This window comes from Nematolebias whitei, chromosome 3, assembly GCF_014905685.2.
Source record: "Nematolebias whitei isolate Nwh7 chromosome 3, NemWhi1, whole genome shotgun sequence".
Lineage (NCBI taxonomy): Eukaryota > Metazoa > Chordata > Actinopteri > Cyprinodontiformes > Rivulidae > Nematolebias > Nematolebias whitei.
This window is the reverse complement of record NC_056500.1, coordinates 3,474,596-3,484,587: the sequence shown is the minus strand read 5'-3', so window position 1 is coordinate 3,484,587 and position 9,992 is coordinate 3,474,596. Positions and strand designations below refer to the sequence as shown.

The 9,992-nt window shown below is 41.7% G+C and overlaps 2 protein-coding genes across 2 annotated transcripts in view; one reads left to right on the top strand and one right to left on the bottom strand.

The window, feature by feature from the left end:
* orc1 (origin recognition complex, subunit 1) overlaps positions 1-3,140 on the bottom strand; it is an 11,078-nt gene extending 7,938 nt beyond the window's left edge. The window contains 5 exon segments of the mRNA XM_037674433.1: positions 50-281; positions 350-776; positions 984-1,156; positions 1,549-1,676; positions 3,046-3,140. Coding sequence (XP_037530361.1) covers positions 50-281; positions 350-776; positions 984-1,156; positions 1,549-1,676; positions 3,046-3,140 — 1,055 coding nt within the window.
* Positions 3,141-5,317: 2,177 nt separating this feature from the next.
* On the top strand, positions 5,318-9,391 carry prpf38a (pre-mRNA processing factor 38A; the record flags this gene model as incomplete). The annotated part of the gene is given in 8 exon segments (XM_037674432.1): positions 5,318-5,510; positions 6,001-6,160; positions 7,736-7,857; positions 8,040-8,125; positions 8,466-8,576; positions 8,933-9,039; positions 9,138-9,164; positions 9,300-9,391. Coding segments are annotated over 8 exon segments (835 nt in total), but the record flags the coding sequence as incomplete, so codon positions are not given.
* Positions 9,392-9,992: the final 601 nt, after the last annotated feature.

The following is a 9,992-nucleotide window of genomic DNA, read 5'->3' as shown; positions in this document are numbered from 1 at the left end:
TGTGTGTGTGTGTGTGTGTGTGTGTGTGTGTGTGTGTGTGGTGTCTGACCTGCTCGAGTCCTCGCTGGTCTGGGACACTTTGTGGACGAGGACGGCAGAGGGTTTCAGGATGTTGGCGTCCTGAGCGACAAGTCTTCTGCTGGCTCTCCTGAGGGGGGTGAGTCTGTGCGTGATGGGGGGGGACTGAGTGGGGGAGGACGGCAGTCTTTCAGCCAGCGCCCCCTGCTCCTCCAGCTCCTCGTCCAGGACGTCCTCCCTGACCGTGAGCGTCTTCTCTGGACCTGACAGAACGAAGACAGTTTAGTTTTCACTTCCTGTTTGGCGCCTCAGGTTGTTGGCGGAGACTCACCGCAGAGCTGCAGCTTCTTGCGGACACCCGGCGTCCTCGCCGCGGCGTCCCTCCTCTTGGCGCTGAGACACTTTGATGCAGACATTTTGGTTTCGGAGTGAAGCGACTCGGCCTCCAAGGCGGCGGGGGTTTTACTGGCGCTCGCTGTGGCTCTGCTGCGTCTCGCCCCCCCCAGCGCGGCTCTGCGCAGCACGGCGGGATCCGGCGTGGGCAGGGCACGTCGACTCGAACCCCCGGCGGCCAGAGTGGCTGTCGGTGGGGAGCGGGGGGAGGACGGGGGGAGGGAGGGGTTAAGATGGCGAGCAGGAGACGCTACCAGAGCAGAGTCCATGACCTTAAAGGTCTTTGAGTCCCAGGACAGTTTCACAAAGAGAGTCTCGTTATCGTCAGAGACAGGAAACGGAGCAGCGTCATCCAGATGTTTCACCTGCAGACAGGAAGGGGAGGAGCCTCAGGTGTCAACCCATCTGCAACCTCACCGTGTCTTGGTTTCATCTCCTCCTACCATCTCTCTCTCGTTTTTATTTTATTTTATACTCTTTATTATTTTATTAAACTGTTCACAGATCAGCTGCTTCAACATCAACATCAGGAAAAGTTACGTTTTAAAGGTAAAAACTGATGTTGACTTCACCTGTACGGGTCTGAGGATCGACTCCACGTCAACCTCGTCGTCACAGTTGCCTCCCTGATAGAAGAAGATCTCCTGGGGGTGGGGGTTTCTGCCCAGCAGCTTAAGTTTGCTCAGAGGAACTTCAAAAACCCGAACGAACCACTGAACCACGGCCTTCTTCTGCTGCCCACTCTCTGAAACAGCAGCAAGTTCTCAAATCAGAGAAAACACGATCCAGATCGAGTTCGTGTCTTTTCAGATGTAATCAGAAAAAAGTTGGATCATCTGAAACTGAACCAGAGTCACTCGGGTTCAAGTTCAGTTCCAGTTACTTTACAACATCGCAGCGTTGATATAAACTTCTGATTTAACCCTTTGTTGACTCATGCAGGACGCTTTTGTTGCCAAGATCTTTGATTTAAAGGAAGCGCTTCGTTTTCCTCCCAACAACTTAAGATTTGTAACTGATTTGTCTATTTGTTTTCAAATTATTCCATCAAAGTTTTCTGAAGCGTTTGATCGAACAGGTCAGCGTTGACATCGTACCCTCCACCGATCCGATTCTCTGAGTTTCTTTAAAACTCACCGTCTCCAAACAGCCGGACGACTTTGGCCACGTACGGGTTGTCGTCACTGTCGCCCTCGATGAGGATGTGCTGACCCACTTGAATGATGGTGGTCCTCGGCAGGCCCTCCACCTTGATGGACAAGGAGCTGAAACACCCAAAGAACAAACCAGAAGTCTTTGAGTTTAAAGGAAAAAGCTGGTATTTATCAATAAAACAACAGCGACCGATAATGGTTTTAAATGTTTCAGTTCAAAGTCTTCTGTGGATAGAAGTCGTTTATTTGGATTAAAACAGGTTTAATTACACAGACCTGACACAAATGCTTCAAGTTTGAATCAAATCTGAGCAAAAATGTTTGAAGTGAATTTATACATTTTATTTCTTAAACCTCTGATTTATTATAAAAAGAAATTTGTGTAAAAATCAGAACATTTCAGTAAAGTTTAAAACCATCGTGTTTATTCTCAGTTCTTTGTAAACGCTTTAATAAACGTGTCTTTCACACAGATTTACCTTTTTATGAACTTTAGTCCTTTAGATTAAAACTTAAATCCATTTCAGCTGTTAGGAATTATAACCAAATGAGAATTTTGTAATTTATTTTTAAAATAACAAGATCAAGTGTTGCTTTATCCTGAATATTGTCTCAGAACTGACTCACTGTCCAGAAGTTTGATGATTTCCACAGACAAAAACATAATGTTTGTTTGATTATAAGTTCTCCTGAAACTGGTTCTTGAGTCATTTATTGCACTTTATTAAAGCTACAAATTACACAGGTTGGAAACAGAAACACACCCCTCAGTTTCTAGTTATTTAGTTTAAATTATAACAATAATTAAAAGCTCTCCCAGATGTTAAAATCCTTTCATCAATTTGTCATTTACGATTCAAAATCTGTCTTTTATTAATCAAACCTAAAACACATCCCATTTAGTTTCAGGGAAAAACATCAAGAAGGTATGAATTTGTAAATATTTCAAGGTTCTTTATTGTCGCTCGCATCACACGTGGTACATGAGGTGGAACAAATTGTGCACTCAGGGTCCCAGAGGCACGCAAAAATATAAAGTTTAAAAAGAAACAGTATACAAGGATCTAAGATTACACTGACACTTCTGATTTAATCTGGAAAATCTTCTTGAATATTCAGTCTCAGAAAGAAAATAAATGTTAGAATAGTTTAATGAGTGTTTTTATTATTTTATCCTCACACACGTGCTGACATTTAAATTGAGTCTGTTTGTGGGAACACAGTCATTTTCATTCCCTTGAAGTTTCAGTGAGTAAAGAGCTATTTTATATAATTATTGGACGTTAGAGGGAACAAGGCAAAAATAACTTTAGAATTAGATCAGGTCATGTTTGCCTTAAAAAACCTAGAATAATTAATTTTAAAAACATATGTGACGCATTTATCAGTTTAAAACTTTAAGTTTCTTCAGTTTAGTTTCGGTGTCAAATTATAAACGGGAGTTTAAACGTTTATAACGTAAAAAAAAGTTAATTCTCACCCATATTCATGAGTTTTTAGCTTCCTGTTGAAACTCAGAGGATTTCCTCGCCACTGGTAAAACCGTTTGGATCTCCGTCTGGTGAAATATTTCATCCCGTTTCTCTGAAATCTGACCGGAAGCAAAACAGAAATAATCTTCTGATGGAAGCTGAAGAAAATCCGAGTCGTTTTTATTTTTATTTTTTATTTTATTATTGCTAATTCAGCTTCGACTGAGAGTTAACTTGGACACTTTGAGAACGGAGGAACAGCGATTCCCGCGAAATGTTTCACTTCTTGTTCTTCTGACGTTAACTTCCGGTTGGTTAACGCGCTTATTGTTGCAACTACCGCCACCTAGTGGACAGGAGAACAACAAACACCGCGAAAAAATACAATATAGTCTTTTGATCAGTCCATATCTTTTTTAAATGTCATTCATTGATCAGATGTTTCCCATAATACTTGCTCTGAGATATTTTCTACAGTAAAACGTATTTTTATATAATTCTCTCTGTTTAGACTCTTCATAACCAGTGGCAAGAGGTGAATCAAGTTCAAGCAACAGTAAAAACAAACAAATACCAGTTATATTAAGAATAAGAACAGTTAAGAAGAAAAATAAGTATTTTCAAGGCTACTGGTTTGTCCACTTGCAGGCCAGAGTGGTATGTTTGTTCTGTTTTTTGTAAAGTGTATCTTGGTGTAAGCTAAGACAAGTAAGGTAACATTTTGTAAATATCTGTGTTATCTGTTCCACAGTGTACTCGTGATGAAAAGTAATATGAAGACTAATACAAGACAACAGTAAACATCGGTTTGAAGAACTCTCGTGTCTCTCGAGTTTGTGAACAAGCCGGCAAAAAGGCTGGTTAATTAATTTTAAACGATATTTACGATGATAAAAATCAGCTGCACAGAACTACTTCACCTGTTTGGAGATCACAAAGCCCCCACTTGAGTTTCAAGACGGTTTCATCTTAAAGCCGGACCTGGAAATGTCACAAATTATTTTTTTTTAATTTATTTAACACTGCAGCTGCAAGAACAAGGAGTCACGAGAGAGTGAGACTCTGCTATGAATAAAAGTTCTATGTGCATCTGGAACATTTTGATTTATTTGTTAAAAGCATTGTTAGTAATTAATTATGGTACAATGATATTGTGTCATCATAACATGTTGACAGAGACACAGGCGATAGAGCAGGTGAGGTCGACTTATGTTCTAAAGTGCTGATTTTATTGATATCAGCTTGGAGCTCATTGTAGATAAATATTGTTGAGGTGAAATAAATATGGCCTAAAAACAGCATTGTTATTATCTATACCGTATTAAAGTAAATCATGGTGTTTTGGTACATTTTGTTCAAATAAATTCAAAGATGAAAGAGTTTGAGATTCAAAGTTCTGTCCCGTACTTTTTGTAACATTTGTAAACACACAAACAACTCAAACATATGATCTATGCCTGCCTTTGTATAGAAATAATTACATCCCTGAGTTTGCTCCTACATTCTTTACAATAATGAAGAGACATGCTTTTGCAAGATTAATCGAAAGACTACAATATATATTTACAAAGAATGAGAAATAATTTAAGAAATCTTCGTGCAGCTGGGGATTAAAGCTGGGGAGAGGATAAGGTGTGTTCAAAGATAGTTTTTGATTTAAAAACAAGATACTTTCAGCAGAGTTTGGCTTCAGTATGTTCATCCTCGCTCCTGCTTTGAAGAAGACTCTTTAACGTGGCAACTTCTCTCTAAAAAACAGACGTTTTCTCCAACACTCAGGACCAGAGCTGCCCCTCGACAAATTGCTGCTCTAGGAAAGAAGGTGGTGCAAATTTCTAAATCTTACTGCCAACTTACATACATTCACATACAAAATGAAATAGTTCTGTCTTTTATCTTTTATCCTTAGAAAGCAGGTTGTCCATTTAAAATTATTAACATTATATGAAACATCATATCAGAAGCTCTGCACATTAACGAGCAGCTGTGGAGCGATGCAGTCGCTGCATTAGTCTTGTTTTAGTTTTCTTTTTACACACTGAGCTCCATGTCTTGACGACATCATTCAAGTTGAGGACAAGTTACAAACAAGTTTGTAAAGAAAACACGGAGCGTTTTGTTACTAGTAGCTCAACACAAACAACACAAATAGAACAGTTGTGTACAGATCAACTTTATTTGGGTAAATTACTGTTTCACTCTGACAGTGACCTCTGCTGGGCAGCGAGCAGAGGAAACTTTTATTCTGAAGTCGACCCGGAAACGTTACTGATCATTTCCGCTGTTTGCCTCCTGCTCGTCGGTGTTCTGTTTATGCTAACGGGCTAACTCGGTTTCATTCAGATGGCGAACAGAACCGTTAAAGATGCCAACAGTATCCACGGAACCAACCCGCAGTACCTGGTGGAGAAAATCATCCGAACCCGAATCTACGAGTCCAAATACTGGAAGGAGGAGTGCTTCGGGCTCACGGGTCAGAACCTGCTAGCATGTTAGCTTCACGGTGGCTAATTTAAATAAGCAGGAAATGAAGGACTTGTTTTTTCATTATAACGATTCATGAGAGCACAAAGTTGTTAAAATGTAAAAACAATTCAACATTTTGAAGTTGTTTTAATTTTCTAAATTACCTGGTAATTGAATAAAAAGACGAAACGTGTCCAGATGACACTGAACCTTTTTGTTGTTACCTAAAAATACATTTATCCTTTAATCTAAACCTGTCACGTTTTAAATAACATTTATTTATGGAAATTAGTGGAAACTAAGTTTTGACGTTTTAATTCCAGTTAGACTTTCTCTAGCACATTTGATGACTTCATCATAAAAATAAAAACATTTAATTGGTTTTATATGTTGCTTTTGTTCTTGTTTGGTCACAGACTTTTGAAATAATAATTTGGATTCGCTGCCAACAGTTTGTCTTATGGTTTTAAATGAACGTGTGTTCCTCTTGTCCACAGCGGAGCTGGTGGTGGACAAAGCCATGGAGTTGAAGTTTGTTGGAGGAGTTTACGGTGGAAACATCAAACCGACTCCGTTCCTCTGCCTGACGCTGAAGATGCTTCAGATCCAGCCTGAGAAAGACATCATCGTCGAGTTCATTAAAAACGAGGATTTTAAGTGAGTTTCTGTCTGAGAAACAAACACCAACTTCTACCTCTTGTTGTCCTGCCATGATCGTGTTTAGCGTTTAGTCTTTGATGATTTATGCAGCTGAAGGTTTGTAGAAGCAGAAATACGTTTAATTTTTTTGGTAAACACAAAACATCCTCACTTTGGCATTTATCTTTGTCATCCACCTGAAGAAGTTAAATAAATGCCAAGAAATTCAACTGTACTGAGTTGTGTACAGTTTATATTAAGTAAATTTTAAAAGCATGAAAATGCATTTTTTAACTTCCTGTTGTATGCTCGAGATCCAGTCCCCCGGCACAGACAGAGCAATGTTGTGTATGCTGTTCAGTGCCAGGAGGGTGATCAGTCTTACATCGGGGAAACTAAACAGCCACTGGTCAGAAGATCAACATCATCAGGCCAGGACTCTGAGGTCTACACTCATCTCCAGGCCAGCGGTCACTCTTTCAGGGATGAAGATGTTCACATCCTGGACAGAGAGGAACGATGGTTTGAGAGAGGAGTAAAGGAGGCCATCTTTGTGAAAAGAAATCGTCCATCGTTAAACAGGGGTGGAGGCCTCCGGGTTCAACTGTCCCCCTCTTACAATGCTGTGATTGCTAGTATCACTCAGCCCTCTGAATAACAAGCGGCCATCAGGGCACTGATGATCAGTCGTTGGGCTGGTGGTCCTTCTTTATCATGTGAACAGCTGGTTCTGGATGTCAACAGCAAACTGGTTTCAAGGTTTTTTTTTTTCATTTTCATACCAGCTCACATTTGCATGTTTATGGTATGAAGTTTGGACTCAGGTCCCAGATGAAGAAGCCTAACAATTAACAAATAAGTACAAAGAGTATATATATATATATATGTATATATATATATGTATGTATATGTGTGTAACACACCAAGTTAGTCAAGTGGCCAAAAACTCGTGGCTGGAGATGGTGCAGACGTCGTGCATGGAGGAGTCTGTCTGCTGAAAAGCGTGGACTCTCTTCACGATAGATTTGTGTCCAAACGTCGGCTGCAGGGACGGAGTGGAGACTCTGGCTGGAAGAAACCCACGTGGTGACGTTCACTGCAGCGGGAGGGGTTTCCCAGGAGCTCTGCGTCTGTTTCTCATGGACGATGACAGGTGTGCGTGAAAACGAACGTCCCGTGACCGCATGTCGACAGCTTCGGACGGAGTGTGTCGGGCCTTTGAGTTTGTTGCAGCTCCTCAGGCTGATGAAGTCTTTTGGATAAAAGACGAAACATTTCAACAAAGAATCCGTCCTGCTCAACCTGGTTAGCTTAAAAGCAAACAATTATCCTGACATCCTAATAAAGTGTAAATTGTCTGTGTTCCTGTCACACATGCAGTCTGTCCTCATTTCTTTAGTAGAATCTAAGAAAAATAAGTTCGACAGAATGACTTTTGTCTCAAGACGTTAACGGATCAAACATTGAGACTTCGCTGCAGGTGTTGCACGTTGTTTAGTGAGTTCCTTCATCATCAGAGTAAAACTGTAGAGACAGATTTATGTTTTTTAATTTGTGTTGAACTGCGGGGACGACGCTCCTCTGTGTCCTCAGGTACGTTCGTCTGCTGGGAGCGATGTACATGAGGTTAACGGGCACCGCCGTGGACTGCTACAAATACCTGGAGCCGCTGTACAACGACTACAGAAAGGTCAAGTGTCAGAACAGAAACGGAGGTGAGGTGCATTAAAAACCACCCGGTGCTGCAAATTAAATCCTCCGTGAACTGATGGCTCCAAATTATTTAGTTTTTCATGGAGGGGACCCAACTATTAAAATTCTGCTCAGAATGAAATTCCTTTCATGTATAAATGTGCGATGAGGGGCCCCTGTACCTTATTTTATGTTTCTGTGGCAGAGTTTGAGCTGGTGCACGTTGACGAGTTAATCGACGAGCTTCTTCACGCAGAGCGGGTCTGTGACATCATCCTGCCCCGACTTCAGGTGAGCTAATTACACGTTTCCAAAACGTTTCCTTCTAAGCAGCTGATTTCCCTCTAATCCCTTCATGTCCATCGATAGTACTTCACACTTTCACAAGTTTTTTTTGTTACTTTAGCCGCTTTTTCTCTCAGTATCTGCTCGACAACAAACCCGCTTTAGGTGTTTGTAAATTCTTTGGTTCATATGTTCGTCAGGAAAAAACCAGTTTATTTTCAACAGTGATTCTCAAAGAGCTGAAACTTAGATGAGCTGAAGGCCGAGGCCAGTTTCAGGTCTTCGCTGTTATTTGTCTTAAAGACACGGCTGTCAGATTTAATCTGCTGTTGTTTCTGCGCTACAGAAGAGACAGGTTCTGGAGGAGGCTGAGATGTTGGACCCACGGATCAGCGCTCTGGAGGAAGACCTGGATGAAGTGGAGAGCAGCGAGGAAGAAGATGATGAAGAAGAAAAGGTAAACGTCACCGCAAACCTCATAGAGCAGTTTGAACGATTTCTTTTTGCAAACAGAGCCCCCTGCTGGTGATCAGGAAGAGTTCACCAGCTTCAGACACGTTTCTCTCACATCCTGGACAATCTGAAAGCTTCAAAACTTTTTTTTTTAAATAATAAATAAACAAATAAATAAATAAATAAATGGATATTTTTATTGTGACGTGCAGAACTATCACTCAGGAGTTTGATGACGTGGTTGAAACCCAGACCTGAAATAAAGTTGTTGTTTTAAACACGTGGGAACTTTTCTTCAGCACGAACGGGGACTTTAGTCTGTTTAAAGTTTAGTTTGGTCGTTTTTGTTTTTCCTGGCAGGTGGAGAGGCTGCCGAGCCCTGAACCACACCGACGGAGTTACCGTGACAACGACCGGCCTCGCCGCTCCCCGTCGCCCCGTTACAGGCGCAGCCGCTCGCCCAGACGGTTTGTTTTGGATTTATTTGTGGATAAAAAGTACGACTTTTCCGTCACGCACCGTATGAATTAGTTCTGCCAACTTGTTTTTTTTTTTGTTTTTGTAGGAGGAGCCGATCTCCAAAGAGACGAAGGTACGACTGATCGTTAGTCCAAGTCCACCGTGCGACGTGCGGCGTCCACCGTGCGGCGTCCACCGTGCGGCGTCCACCGTGCGGCGTCCGCCTGCGACTCTGACTGTAAACGTGTTCTTTCTGTGGTCTGAACAGCCCGTCGCCTCGCAGAGAACGCCATCGCAGCAAGAGCCCCCGCCGGCACCGCAGCCGGTCCAGAGACAGACGGCACCGCTCCAAATCCCCCGGTACGTAAAACCGTGTAATCCTTCCTGACCGTCCAGATGCTGCAGATGTTTCAGACGGGTCGTTTGGGATTTTAACCTCCCACTGATCCGAGTTTCACGAGTCTGTTTCTAAACACAAACTGCAGTCGGTTCTTTCTTAACGAGGTCCAGAGAAGCAATAATTAACGACATTAAAGCAACAAACATTTCAGAGCTAAAGATTTTAAAATACAACTTCCTGGACGTTCGAGTCGAACCTGAGCGTCGTCTCCAGCCGTCCCATTATTTTTCTAGATCCAGAGAAACTGACTGAAAAAGGAAGAATGGTGGTTTAGTCTAATTAGAGCTGAAGAGTGGGTTTTGTTTCTGCAGGAAAGATGTTCACCAGAAGTACGGCTCATTAAAGCTTCTATGACGTTTGTTGTTTTAGCTGATTTTTATTTAAGTGGCAGAAAATTGCAAACAAAAATTTTCTGCAAAACATTCAACTTGATGCTGAGAGCGGCTGAAGACAACGATTCTGAGGTTTTCAAGGAGCAGAACACTAACTAGCAGCTAAAAGCAGCAGAACACTAACAGCTAAAACCAGCAGAACACTAACTAGCAGCTAAAAGCAGCAGAA